The sequence below is a fragment of the Sinocyclocheilus anshuiensis genome, unplaced genomic scaffold (genome assembly GCF_001515605.1).
Source record: "Sinocyclocheilus anshuiensis isolate Anshui unplaced genomic scaffold, SAMN03320099.WGS_v1.1 scaffold446, whole genome shotgun sequence".
Taxonomy (NCBI): Eukaryota; Metazoa; Chordata; class Actinopteri; order Cypriniformes; family Cyprinidae; genus Sinocyclocheilus; species Sinocyclocheilus anshuiensis.
Window position 1 is genome coordinate 3,019,606 of NW_015544247.1, and position 15,476 is coordinate 3,035,081.

Genomic DNA, 15,476 nt, shown 5'->3' on the forward strand with positions numbered 1-15,476 from the left:
CGAGACTTGTCATTTGCACTTACATATTGTTGCTCTTTTGTTAGTTTTGATTGATTCTATTGTCCTCATTTGTAAGTCGCTTTTAAAGCGTCTGCTAAATGACTAAATGTAAATGTATTATTTACCGCAAACAATGCGCTATCACTTTAATTCAGCGTGTGCAGCGGAAACCATCTCTGCACTGCTGCAGACGCACTGCTCCTGAACGCACTGCCGGACGTAACCCTGTGCAGTGTGAACGCTTTACTCCGTTAACATGAGCGCGGAAAAAATACACACCGCATACGACTTGGCGTTATGTGTGTGCGCTTCGAGTGTGCATGAGCGCCCGGTCTCCAGGAGAGCGCGCGAGTGCGGAATGATTAAACACTGGCAAGAATTAAAAAGAAATACATTTTATCAACTTTAGTGACGATTCGACACTGCCTCGATTGTGCAAGTGACAATTGCTGTGTCAACTGTGCAGTGTGCAGCTCGCTTATAGTCAGACGCGATGTGGTGATTTGAAGCCATTTGCGCATTTTGAGAAAGAGAGCGCGCGCTGTGATTCACTCACGCTGTTTGTGAAATTAAGTCTCACATAAGGTTTTCAAATTATTTAATTTAGAAATATGAATTGTACCTCACCTTCAGCATTATAATTATTTCACCCGTGCCAGACAGAGACTGAGACCGTGCCGCTGCATGTCGTGCCAAACCTCTCACAGCAGGCACGTCATCAGCTTGAGATCGGTTTATGAGATCGGACTTTTTAGAGACCGCCGATCAAACATCCCAAAGCGATTATCAGCCGATAGTGATCGGTTTCCGATCAGTCGGAGCACCCCTAATATTTAGGAATAATATAGATGTAATTTATAAATAAAAAAGGTTGTTAAATTATTGGATATGCTTATGTAGAAAACACAAGTGTGATTTTTTTTTTTTAAATCATTGTGTAGTAGTAGTAAAGAACTATGCAACCCACTACAGCACTTGGATCCACCAATGAAAGAAGACGTTGTTGCCATAAAAATGAGAATCATGGCAAAAGAACTCGGTTGAGGTTTCTCTACAATCTCAAACAACTTGCGCTAAGGGTTGAGGGTCAATAAGAGAGAAAATTCATCTTTTTTTATTTAGCAAGTATTAATTGATCAAAATTGGGAGTAAAGACTTGTGCAGTTACAAAAAATTCTATTTCAAATGAATGCTGTTCTTTTGAACTTTTTCACAGCTGAATTTCACAGTACCACGTTTTCCGCACAAATATGAAACAATTTTCAACATTGATGATAAATGTTTCTTTAGCTCAATCAGCGCATTAGATTGATTTCTGAAGGATCACTGAAGACTGTAGTAAAGGCTGCTGAATATTGAGCTTTGTCACAGTATGAAAAATCTTACAGACCCCAAACTTGGTAAAGGTAAAGTAGGCCTATATTTTTAACTCTTTTGTTATTAAACTTCACATATTGTATTTCATACTCACACATTGTAAAACTACTGTACACATTTATAGATATTTATTCTATTACATCATGTGCAATGTGTCATGATCTTGTGCTATGTAACTTAGAATTTAGGCTTAAATCTTGTGGATTTGTTAAAAAATTCCCATGGAGAAAATGAATGGGAAAAATACTTCCGCAACCAAGACTTTCACACTGGTTACTGTTGCGCTCTAGTGGTTGTCCTTGCATTGTGAAATTGTTCATTTGCATAAAATTTCAACTCGCCTAACCTTGTTGAGTGTCTGGACATGTTTGCTTGTGTCACTAATGGTCACTCTGACTTGTGTCCCATTGAAACCAACACTCATTGACAATGAATGACTTCCTTCTGCTGTTATTATCAACAGGGATTAATGCTCATTGTGAAAACAAATACTCATGAAGAACATGACATTTTAGTTCCTTTAATGAAGCATCTGACATGCAGAGTCTGTGTGCAGTGCACTTTTTGTGTGATATTGTCCACTTCCTGCTGTGTAAACACTTCATCAAGAGCTTTAAAACAGCAGCGCTCATAATGGCAGGTTTTCATTACTATGCTGACCTTTTGTGTACGTCATCTGGCATCACTTCAAACTACATTCGAAATTACCTCTGCTAAAAGAGAACTAAAGCTTAACTGATAAATCTGTGTTATGTTGTGATTTCTGGGTTTTATATGAGTGCCCGATTTGATTTATGGTCTGTTTTTGCATATGGGCTCTATTTGGACATTTCCTGTGTTACGGTAATGCCTGTGATTTCCTGTATCATGGTGGCCTTTTGTTGCCTCTGAGGTTGAGCGCGATTGTAATCTGCTGATGAGCAGGTGCAGATAAAGTCCAGCGGTGGATGGGAAGGGCTTAGAGGGGACAATAGACTTGCATCCAAATTAAGATCACTTCCCTCAGTACGGCTTCCTGTTACTGTTTTTACGACACTTTTGACATTGACCTTCCTCAGCATTTGACTAAAGATCATCACGTCTGAAATTACTGACACACCACACAGGATCCACATACTGACTGATTTTACTTTTATGGCTGCCAGCTGTTGGACACCATGATTATTGGTGGCTTAGAGTCCTCTTGGGAAGTTTGTATTTATGTGTTGACAGTGAAGTCATAATTACGATGTCAGGTGCGTTCAAATCACTTTGGTCAAAGCAAGATGGTGATGCACCTTTTCTACATATAATTTAGCACTGTTTTTTTAAATCTACATCTACAAAATGATGAATACAGAATGTGCATTGGTTGTGCTGCATTATGTTTTAATGATTTTTCAAGGTGCTGTACATTGAATCATATTTTCTATCGTAATTGTACAATTCTGTTATTTTGTAAATGCAATTTCGAAAACAAACCAAAACAAATGTTCATTTTAACAAGCTTGGGATAGTTCAAGGGTTAGTTCACCCAAAAAAATGAAAAATCTGTTATCATTACTCACCTTTAAGTTGTTCTAAACCTGTTTCTTTTTTTCTGTTAAACGCGCACACACACACAAAAAAAGATATTTTGAAGAATGTTGGGAAACAAACGATTGCCGGTAGCCACTGACTTCTATAATATAGAAATAAAATACTGTGGAAGTCAATGGCTACTGGCAACTGTTTGGTTACCAACATTCTTCAAAATATCTTTTTTTTGTGTGTGTGTGTGTGTGTGTGTGTGTGTTCAGCAGAAGAAAAGAAAATGATGACAATTTTCATTTTTGGGTGAACTATCTAGAAAATCCTGAGTTTCCCACTCATAATTACAATTTAGTGAAATTCATGTGCATTCAACTCATAATTACTATCTTTCTGATTTGACTTGAACGCACTATATGTTTGAAATGTGTCCGCACTGAATGATGCGTAACATTTGATGTTATTTGGACCGGTTGAAGTGTGTTTATACTATCCATCAAGTGATTTGTATAAACCTGAGTGGCTAAATCTCAGGGAAGTGCAAATGTCTGTTTGTGTGTACTGTGCTTTATCGGCTATCTGAAATAGTAAGCTGACACGTTCTTGAGCAGGCTGACAGTTCAGTACGTGTGAACTCCAAGGCTTTGACTTTGATATGGTACAGTGCGGTTAGTCTCGACGTGTTCCTGCACTTGTAAGTGAGCTCACACTGTTCGCAGTGTCAGGCTGGGCATAACACCACCAGGCCAGAGCTCACGATTCACACATGTGACAGGCCTGACAAAAAGGGTTGGATCCAAACCCACGCCGTTGCGTGGTAACCTCACCAAACCATCACTTAATCTCTATGAGTCATCAACAGGCATCACAAATGACATCACAAAGGAACAATCAACCAGGGATGGGTCACGATGGTTGCCTAAGCCAGTGTTTCCCAACCTTTTTTCAGTCGCGGCACCCTTTGGAAATTTTTTTTTTTTAAACATTCGTTTCTTATTTAATTGGTTCCATATTGTTTGCTGATTTTTACATTATTTAAACTTTGTATCATTTATTTATTTTATTTGACATCAAGGTGTGCCTCCAAGCTTTCTTACTCGTTTTGTCCTACGTTTCTTATTTATGTGGTTATATATTATATATGTTTACTTAGCCTATTTCCAGCTTTGTATACCTATTTAAACTTTATGTAAGTTATTTGTTATTTTATATTAGGCATAGCCTGCCCTATAGCATGGTGTATTTGTTTTGTTAATAAAAGTTCTATGTTTTATATATACGCTAAAGTGAGTTTGACGTTGTATTTTGTTGTTGCATTCAAGCAATTGACGCCTAACTGCCGCTAATTCAAAAGTGAAAGTAAAATGCGCACGCTGCTTTTACAAGCTATTTAAAAGCGACGGAAAGCGAGGAAAAGAGGGAAAATTCAAACGAACTAAAAACGAACAATTGCTTTACGCCGAATTGCCGCTATTTCAAAGTGAAAGTAAAAGGCGCACGCTGCTTTTACAAGCTATTTAAAAGCGAAGGAAAGCAAGGAAAAGAGGGAACGCCCCCGCCCCCACGGTGATACCGGTATTACCGGTGTTGTCACACGTTGATTAACCGGTGGGAAAATTTCCTCAGCGTCACAACCCTACTAAGCAATAAATGAAGTTTGCTAATTCATCTTGATTTGTTTGCTCTTTTTATTTATTTATTTTTTTTTTGGAGTGTTTTCTTTTCACTTATGTGCTAAACTACATACTTCTTGCTCAAGCTCTTTCGACTTCTCAGGAGAATATATTTGATTATTTAGTTGGAATTAAAAGATTTACATATTGTGGTGAGATTTTTATTTGGTCATAGTTTCACACTAGCTCCTTAAGTAACTTATGTCACTCGCTAGTATGAGAGCATCAAAACATTAAAGATGTTTCATAATATATGTTTAATAAGTTTTAATAGCATATTTGCTGATAGATTTATTCAATTAATTTTAATTTTAAACTGTTCAAGTGAATTAAAAAGCATTAGTTCAACAATTTATTTGCTTAATCGCATAAGTCCTCATGCTGTTTTACAGTGTGCATTGAAATGTGTTTTAGTGAACAAAAGTCAAATATGATGTCGAAGTGTACATTTAACTAATTACTATATTTTCTAGGGCTGTGTATCACCAGCAAAGTCACGATACGATACGTATCCCGATACTGGACTGCACTGAATTTCACCTCAGCAGGATTAAGTAAAACAGCTGTTTATTAAACACTGCATACTATAGGGCTATTGCTAACTATAGGCAGAGCAGTACGGTGGCCGAGAAGTGCAAAACAAATCACAACTCTGAAAACAAAATAGCAAATTACAAACGCAAATGCAAATCTAAAAAAACAAATCAGAAAACACAATGACAAATTCGAAAACAAAATAAGTCGGAAAACACAACGACAAATCAGACAAACCAGAAGAGGTAGGTATAGCTTGAGACTGCGTCATTGGTGTGAGAATAGATTACTCACCGCTGACTGGACGAGACATCTGTCAATCAAGGTATACAGGAAGAACAGCAGAGTCATGGTAGAAAGTTTGGAGATGGTCTTAAAGTAACACAGTTTAAATGTATTGTATGAATTGCCCTTACTATGGAATAAAAAAAATGAATGTACATTTACAACACTGTTCTTATATTACCTTTGAATCAGATTACAAAAAACTAGTTAACGCTAATGGGAGGGTGTTTCTAATACAGTGTCTATGGGAGTGACGGTAAATTTGACATATTTCTGCCGTTCAGTCTCTCTCTCTCTCTCTTTTTTTAAATAAGTCGTGAAAACACTATCGTGGCCATTTTATTTTGCTATTTATGCAAATGGGAATGCAAAAAAAAAGGTAGAGGTGTGTTATATTGGGATTTTTGTGGGGCAGAGAGAATTTAAAGGCGAGAATATAAATACAAAATATTAAGAGTTGAACAGTCTTTTTTATTAGGAATATTAAACTGGAATTGAGTTATATCAAACAGCATTAAGGGTGCTTTCACACTAGCACTTTTGGTGCGCACCCGGGTTTGATGTCAGAGTTCGGTTCGCTTGGATGATGAACGCTGTCTTCCGAACTCGGGTTCGCACCCGCAAAACCGTACCTGATTCTGGGTGGTCTGGGGTTCGGTTCATGTGAACTCCGGTATGGTTCGCTGCTGATATGAACACAATTGTACCAAATCACAGAAGTAAACTGCTATTAATGACATATTGTTTGTTTGTTAAAAAAAATGTGTGTTTGTGTGTGTTTCACTCACTTTCCTGACGAGCGTGACTGACGCGCTGCAAGCAGAGAGCTGTATATCTCATTTCATTGTCGTTGTGTTTTCTGACTTGTTGTTTTGTTTTCGGATTTGTTGTTGTGTTTTCTGAATTATTTTGTTTTTTTAGATTTGCATTTGCATTTGCGTTTGTAATTTGTTATTTTGTTTTCAGAATTGTGATTTGTTCTGCACTTCTTTGACACCGTAGAGCAGGCAGTTGACCGCTGCATTATGAAGGGCCTTCATAACTCTACCACAGTAGGCTACAATATAAGTAATGGCGAATGTTTCAAGTTATTATTGGGCACTCTCCACCAGGTACAATATTCTGATTGTTTGCATCTTGTTTTTAGGCCCATAAATAATAATGTACTCATTCTAATATATTACAAAATCATTACATTGCTGGTAGGTTATCATTGCACAAATTAACACATTCTCTACATTTAAAAAATCTAAACAAAAATCTAACTAATGCTAATAACGAGCTCACAGCACATTCAGCAACACAGAAACTTCTCAGCGCTGCCCTGCAATTTTATAAAAAAAAATTGCTTAATCGCTGAAGATCTACAATATCTTTCTCAACAAGGAGCTGGTAACATCATTGTTTCTAAAGCAATTAAAGCCACATCTTCACTGTTAATAGAGAAATGCTGCAAAAACAGTGGTAATTCATACATATACAGCCCCTCTCTCTCTCTCGTAAATGAACACTTGATGAATTGCACTTTTCTGAGAATAGAATATTGAAGTGGAGATCGCTAAACTGCAAGCTTACCGGTGTTTTCAGAAAGCCAGCGAGTTTATCCTCAGTGGAGAGAGCGCGCGTGCCGTACACATGGTTGCCAGGTTGACAAACGTAGATATTTCCGTATTGCGCAAGTGTGAAGCTCTGTTTCAGGGATTACATCTCTTTATATCAGGCAACCCCGGTTGTGTTCCTCTGCGGCCAGATTAAACAGTGTTGTAGCCTATATATTATAATCTATTCATTATTTTTTAGAAACCTTGCACTTTTCTACTCTGTTTTAAATGCTGCTCTTGTTTTCAAATTAATATCGATACAGAGACAGCGCTATCCCTTAAGGGTGCAATATGGCCACCTACTATGTTGGGAGTGTCAACCAGACACTGTATTTTTTACAGTATTATCATAACTGTAGTATTAGCATGATAACAATATTTAATTCCCCCCCCCCCCAATATTTGTAACTAGCTAGATCTCTAGATTTCAAAAAGACTCATGTTTCAATTCTTTTGTGGGAAACAGGTGATTCACCCAGGCAGTAATAAACAGCCCACGTTCGTCACTACACACCTGCCCTTTCCGTGAACACTGTGGTGAGTTAAGCAGGCGCATCTGTGTAGCCTCCCACCGGCTCTGACATGTGCGAGAATCTCAAGAATGCACAGCGGTTTTGACTTGTAGCAGTTAGCAGCCCACAAGGCTTTGGAAGTGACTGTGGGGGCCCTGTGTTTTGCATCAGTGCTCCGGAGCACTGCGGAGCTGCACAAGGTCATGGCTTCACAGAGCTATCTTTAGCTTGATAAACGGGCTTCAGTAGATTAGACGTAATGAAAATAAAGAGATACACGCAGCGTTATCTGTCAGGGAACTGGGAAGTGTGGGTTGAATTCTGCTGCATTATCTGCATTTCTGGCCTACTTTTTCTCTCGGCGAGATCAGCTCGTATGTCCACTCATCCATCTGGAGTGGCCCAGTTTACTGGGTTGAATGCATGGTTTTAAATATTTGAGCAAAGGTTGTAGAAAAAAAGAGCTGTTCTGTGGAAAGGCTGTAGATCTAGGCCCTATAGCTCTCAGTAATATTTAGTCTTCTGAGGAAGATTTGCACCTCAGTAATGACAGCATTTCTGCGGATGTGACACACACATACTGTTTTGGCAGATGCTTTCTTACCTGTGACTGACAACAACATACTGTTACTTTAGAAGGTATTACACACTCAGATGGAACAACACAAAGGCACAGATACAGCTAGTCATATTTAAAAGCCCAATTAAAAAGATCAACTTGGCCTTGGAATAAAAAGAAAAAGGATCATCTCGCTGTTCAGAGATGCTTTGTTTCACAAGCATACTTTTCTGTCAAAAATATGAACTTGGGGTACCTTAACTTGTGTTTTCTTCATCCTTTACTGTTTGTTCTGCAGTGTTTCTTAATTTGTATTCACTTTATATTTAATAAGAAACTGTGGAACTGACACCTATCGTTCATTTGTGCATCCTTTTATATGGCTGCTTTAAAGCATTAGCTGTTTTTTAGAGCACTAACTGCTTTGTTCCACTGAGGTTTTGTCACGTAACCTTTGCGGGATTGATTTTAATGAAGTGTCGCTCTTAATTTGCAGGTCTCACCGCAGAGGGCCTTTATCGAGTGAGTGGAAACAAGACGGATCAAGACAACATTCAGAAACAATTCGACCAGGGTACGTACTGATTTTAACTGGGCTCTGTGGGAAATTAGGCTTCATTTGCAGGCGTTTGATGGCATGCTGCTAGGACACATGTTGGAAGATAGTTCACAAATTGGATAGAAGGAGACTGATAAACTCTAGTTTGAAGGGTTAATTTGTATATTTGATTTTCTCGTCACCTTTTAGATTCATTATGGTTCTATTGAAGACACACTGCTCTGCAGCATTCACCAGAAAGCTAAACAGTCTCAGGTCTCTTGTCTGCTTCAGTTATTTGCTTCATTTTAATGTGCAATATATTAATCATTTATTTTTTATTAAAAATTATATATTTTTCCTTATAGTTAATTTAAATATAAATGTATTTTATTTAAATTATTATACATGCTTTTTTTATATAATAGTTTTTTATATAAAATATAAGATTTTATGTTCATAGTACTTGAATGTTAACATAATTTACATAATAAAATGTAATTTTTAAATCAAAATTTTCTTATGATTTCCAACTTCTAATTATCAAAGGTTGAAATCTCCATTTAGCAGCATGAATGACAAGAAACAGGCCCTGAATTACGTGATTATGATCTGTCACACTGTAAATGGACCATTCCTGTAAAAACAAACTTGACATTTGTGGCTTCTGACTGGCGTGATGCCTGCAGGCCTCCATCAAGCTGTGATTCGCACTAGTTATTAGCTCATGCAGGACATTTTTAGCTTAAATCTCCTTGTGACACATAAAAGTGATCTGTTATATTCTCAATTTAAAGCTCGGAATTAAATTGTCACTATGCTGACAATATATTGAGGCAGTTACAGGCTAGCGGTGGGTGGTATGACCAAAATTTATTCCATGACATGAACAATTGTATTTCACTGTAATGGTCTATATCACAATGTAGTTATTTTGGCTGCAAATCCATTGAAAAATATATTCTATATATTAAATAACTGTGGGTATTTTGGATAATGGAGTGAATTCAGTCTTTTACTTCATGTGCTTTTTCTTTTTATTTGTAGCTTGATGGACAGGAACCAAATGATAAGATTATTCATAACAAATGACGCCTGGCATCCATGCAAAAGCGGCTTTTAGCACATTATGTAAAGCTTGAGTTAAAAAACAACAGCTTCAAAACATTAAAACTGACAAAAATAAATGCTGTGCATAACAAAACCCTTCCTTATTTTGAAAGCTTTGCAATATATTTCCTCATTACTGTGTTACATTGCTGTTTCCTCATTGCTCTTGTGTGTAATACCATCATACCGCTCGCTATTACAGAAGATACACGTTTTTATTTTGTAGCTTAAGTGAATCCACTCTTGTTTTCATATGTGACCCTGGACCACAAAACCAGTCTTAAGTCGCTGGGGTATATTTGTAGCAATAGCCAAAAAAACATTGTATGGGTCAAAATGATTGATTTTTCTTTTATGCCAATTTCGAAAAATTTACCCTTATGACTGGTTTTGTGGTCCAGGGTCACATATATCTTTCAAATCAAACACTAGTCATCTCTAGCTGGTGAGTTGTGGAGATGAGTGGGTGGAAAATCTTCAGCCGAGTGACCAGATTATTCACTCAGTGAGCCATCGTTTGGCCAAAAGAGCTACTATAGGCATCAGTCTGCCCGCTGGCCTGGAGCCATTTGCCTCCCTCTCTTTTTCTCTTCTCCATCCTCACGATACTGTGAATTGGGTGCTTTTTCCCCTTCTTGTGTTCATTCAGTGCCTTTGCGGAGAGATCTAGTCTGACAGCTGTCATTTCACCTTAAACCCGGCTCTTTCTCTTTCTCATTCCTCTTTATTTTCCTTTTCTCCATAGTTTTCCTTCTATTCTGCTCAGTCCCGTTAAATCTGATTTAGTGGCTTTACCAGCACTGACAAAGGGAGTTGGATGCTTATGCAAGCTCACACTATTTTCATTCTTCTCTCAGACCACAGTATTGACCTGATAGTGATGGATGTAGCCGTGAACGCCGTGGCTGGGGCCCTGAAGGCCTTCTTTGCCGACCTCCCCGACCCCCTCATACCGTATTCTCTCCACCCAGAGCTAGTGGAAGCAGCCAGTAAGTATCGATTCATTCAGGTTATCAAGTGCTTCCTCTTTGGCTGAGATTTGTGGTAGCGGACTGCTTTATAACATCTCGTTTTATTAGTTACCGATTGTTTCATTGAAGACTTTATGCTGACAGTTTCTGCTAAGTGTGGCATTAAGTAGCTTTATCTAACCTTAAGTAATAGTTTTTTTTTTTAATATAAAATACATACAGCTGTAACTTAAGTCAGTCATTTGTAGGTTGATTCCCCCAAAAACCTGTCACTGTAGCACCAAAAAAAACAAAACAATATTCCATTTCTTTGAGCATTACAACAACAGTAACCATTGACTCAACCAATGTTGTGATTTTAAAATTTAATCTTTAAGATTTTGATTTTCAGAAGCTTGAAGGCGTTCTCATACAAAATGTTATGCAATTTACTGATGTAACATATTTGTGATCATTTTCACACAAACGGTTTATGCAGAGTTTGATTTTGAGTTTTTTCATACTGTAAAATCAGTTTGGATACCTGAATGCAATGTTCTAAATGATTAACAAAACAGCCTAGAACAAAATCAGGGATCATCACCAAGTTTGCATTTATTTGATAAAAAAAATACAGTAAAAATAGTAATATTGTGAAACATTAAAATTTAAAATATCTGTTTTCCATGCAATCTGACTGCAGTGTTTAATATTAATTTAGCCATGTCACAGAATGTAGTTGTAGCAAATTATTGCGCTATTTCTTTAATGCATCCTTGCTAAATAGAAGTATTAATTTCTTTTTTTAAGAAAAAAATCTTACTGACTAAAAATATTTTTTACAATAATAAAATGTTTCATAATAAAAAAAAAAAAACTTAAAATTATTTTTATTTGTTGTTTATATATGTGACCCTGGACCACAAAACCATAATCATAAGTATACCCGTCATAAGTAGCACGGGTATATTTGTAGCAATAGACAAAAATACATTGTATGGGTCAAAATTATCGATTTTTCTTTTATGCCAAAAATCATTAGGATATTAAGTAAAGATCATGTTCCATGAAGATATTTTGTAAATTTCCTACCGTAAATATATCAAAAGTTTATTTTTGATTAGTAATATGCATTGCTAAGGACTTCATTCGGACAACTTTAAAGGCAATTTTCTCAATATTTAGATTTTTTGCAGCCTCGGATTCCAGATTTTCAAATAGTTATATCTCAGCCAAATATTGTCCTATCCTAACAAACCATACATCAATGGAAAGCATATTTATTCAGTTTTGTGCGATGTATAAATCTCAATTTTAAAAAATTGACCATTATGACTAGTTTTGTGGTCCAGGGTCACATATGGTTATTTATTTACATTTCTATTTTTCACTTGTTTCTCCCCATTAATATAGCCTTGGCAGCTGGCATGGCACATAATTATTAACAAACAAATATTTCACTTAAGGATTGGGAAAAATAGCAGCAAAATGACTGAAATTATTTAATTGCCAGTATTAGGTGTAAGCCATCAAACTTCAGTTGACTCCATCTGTTGTCATGTGTCTGACCCAGACACTCATTCAAACTTCAGTTTTCACAAACAGCAGGTTTAAATATAAATATATCTTCAATATTGCGGCAGTGTGTCGAGGTAAAATGAGGCAGGTTTAGTGACACAGCGTTCATCCGTTGCACCAGCACAGGCTGCGGCTACAAGAAAGACAGGAAGTGTGTCTGCTACAGCTATGAGAACAAGTAGCAACCTGCCCGTGTTACTTCACCGTTTCAACAGCCTATGAGTCGAGTTTTTTTTTTCTATCTGTACCCGGTTTCTTCTTTCAACTATGTTCAATATTAATCCCATCACCACACCGTCTAATCCCAGCCCAAGGTAGCTGAGAAGTCATTTAAATGCATCTGCATTTCCGTTTGATGCTTCCGAGTGCTGAATCTAATCCAGAGCCCCCTGTGATGTACTCCTCATTATTTCTGATCCACACTGCTGTAGATAAATGACATTAAGTGCTGGGATGCTGTTCTTTTTGAACATACTGATATTTCAGCTTTATCTCTTCCCTCCCCTTGCAGTTTTTTGGCCTTGCGGTTGTAGCTTGTTCTTATACAGAAATCTCTTTTTGATAATTTGATAAATTTCTAATTGTCTTTCTGCTGGAAAAGATCAAATATATATTTATTATGTGCTTGCCTATACGTTTTAAATATTCAGTCCTTGTTGAACTTAATTATGAACTGATTGCACGTGTGACGTCTCTCAGAGTATTTGATTCTGATTGGTTAATTTGGGTTATCTGCAGTTAAATATTTTTTTTATAATATATAGGGATAATATTGAAATTCTGACTGAAATGTTAAATTCTGCACTTTTGTGTTTTGAAAATAAATGCTAAAAACTAAAATTAGTCATTTAAAATTCTACAAGTGAATTTATGCATCACAACATTCTAATGTACAGTTAAAATGGACATTCATTTTTAAGGTCAATAAATATTACATTTACCAGAGTTATTAAATGACTACTGTATATAGATCAACCTTAAGTGAGCATTCGATGAAATAAGGTACATGTAAATAAATATTAATATAGGGGAAATTATGTATTGATAGTTTAAAGTCTTTTGCATCACTCTTTCTCATATAATAAACTCAGATCATGTCCATTTTATTTAGTAGTTTTGTAATAAGCAGAATAATGTACAAATAGCCACTTAGGATTACAAAATAATATAAAAAGAGGTATTAATAAATATATCAAAGTCTAAATATTTCCTCACTTCTGTCTAACGAGTTTGTTAAATGTGTTTTCTCCAGAAATTGTAGATCATTATGAGAGACTGCAAGTGCTGAAGGAAATAGTGAGAAAGTTTCCTCCTGTGAACTATGAAGTTTTCAAATATGTCATCACTCACCTCAACAGGTAAAGCATCAGTTCCCCTTTATATTTGTCTTCAGCTTTATATTTCCACGACATTCTAATTTATTGAGATGCACCTGTATATGAAAACTGCATAATGCTACGGAGTAAAATGTTGCGCCAGGAAGTGGTATATGTCTGTGCAAGCTTTGGAGGTGTTGATGGAAGCAATTTACTGGATTTATGCTTTGATAATCGTACTGAATATTACCCAGATGTAGTTTTTGATAAAAATGTGATTTTCTCACCTTTTTGCTTAAAATTATGCATTTTTATGAAACCTACCTATATTCAAGTGTTGATAAAAAAAAGAATGCTTTAAGCTAGAATAAAACTTTTTTTGTTTAAAAGTAGAGGCTCTTATCTTTATTTTGGTGTATTGCATATTCAAATATTCATACAGCAAAATAGTCTGGAGGCCATCAAATTTTAGTGAAAATCATCAAAATCGCTGGCGGTGGCTGGCAACTTTTTTAAAAATGCTGGCGGTGAAAGAGTTGATAGTAATTTATCTCATTCATCTTTACGATAATGATGTAACTATTATGTTTAGAATATAATTATATTTTGTTTTGCTCATTTATATACTGTATATATACTTTTTAAGAATGCTTTTTAAAATGTATTTTATCTCCTTCCTCCACTAGGGTAAGTCAGCATAGTAAGACCACTTTGATGACGGCCGACAATCTGTCCATCTGTTTCTGGCCTACGCTCATGAGGCCAGATTTTGAGAACAAGGACACGCTGTCCACCACCAAACTCAACCAGTCCGTCATCGAGTCCTTCATCCAGCAGTGCCAGTATTTCTTCTATGGTGGTGAAATCACAGAGACCTCCAGCGCCGAGGGGACGCCTCCTCCACACGGCCACGGCTTAGAGTCCCTGCTGGCCCTTCAGCTCCCTCCTCCCCTCCAGCCACAGCAGATCCAGCACGCGCTGCCCCCCGAACCCCTCATATAGACCTCCTACTCACATTCGGCTTGTACGTGTGCGGATAAGCCGCTTAAAATAAGAAGTGAAAAAAAGAACCTTTTTTTGTACAAACGAAGATGTGACTTGCATAAGACGTCCCCTGTCCCATTTTTTTTCTTTTTGTTTTAATTTTCCCCTTTTCTGTTCCTCAGCCAGTCTGAATGAGAGAATAAGTAAAAACCGTAAAGAAAATGTCAATGTTAATTTGACAGTAAATGTGCACATTGACTAATTTCAAACATGGCAAACACAAGGAAGATATATTTATAAAACTTTTTTGTTTTGAAAGACAATGGAGCTGTCAATGACTCACTAAAACCAACACCACATGCACGGCTTGCCATAATGGCAAAATGTGCCATTTTTCTGCTTGTGTTTGTCCCCTTTTTATTTTACAATGGACTAAAGATATATTTTTAGGATATTTTTATCTTAAAGACAGCAGTTGTTGTTGGGGTGGTGATGTCTCAAGGCGTTTGGGATTGAACTAATAGGAGTTTATAAAATCAGGGGCACCTGCCTAGGATGCACTTTGTCCTACAGACTTTGAACCAGGAGCCCCTTGTACTCTGGAAACCACAGAAAGGGAAACAGCCCACTGCAACCGTTTGGCACATCTCAGAGATCCAGGCTTCAGAAGATGCCAGGTTATCTCCGTCTCGTTTCATGTTCGTTCGTTTCCGTTTCCGCAGACCACCTTCAAAATTTCTATGGTTCTGTTGATTGATTTCTTAAACTGAATTTGCATGTTCTTTGCCACTTTTAATAACTGAAAGAGAGAAAAAACATTAATGCTTAACTGTTTTTATGCAAGACTTTTTTTTTTTTTTAAATCTAACATTAAAATGGGGTCAAATTGTTATATTCGTTCGTTTGTGTCATGTCATAGTTCGACTGATCATATTTTGACTTTAATAATT

The 15,476-nt window shown here is 36.7% G+C and overlaps 1 protein-coding gene across 1 annotated transcript in view; it reads left to right on the plus strand.

The window, feature by feature from the left end:
* LOC107697761 (rho GTPase-activating protein 5-like) overlaps positions 1-15,396 on the plus strand; it is a 41,715-nt gene extending 26,319 nt beyond the window's left edge. The window contains 4 exon segments of the mRNA XM_016498606.1: positions 8,547-8,624; positions 10,556-10,687; positions 13,479-13,584; positions 14,229-15,396. Coding sequence (XP_016354092.1) covers positions 8,547-8,624; positions 10,556-10,687; positions 13,479-13,584; positions 14,229-14,544 — 632 coding nt within the window. The 3' untranslated portion in view covers positions 14,545-15,396.
* The last annotated feature ends 80 nt before the right edge of the window (positions 15,397-15,476 follow it).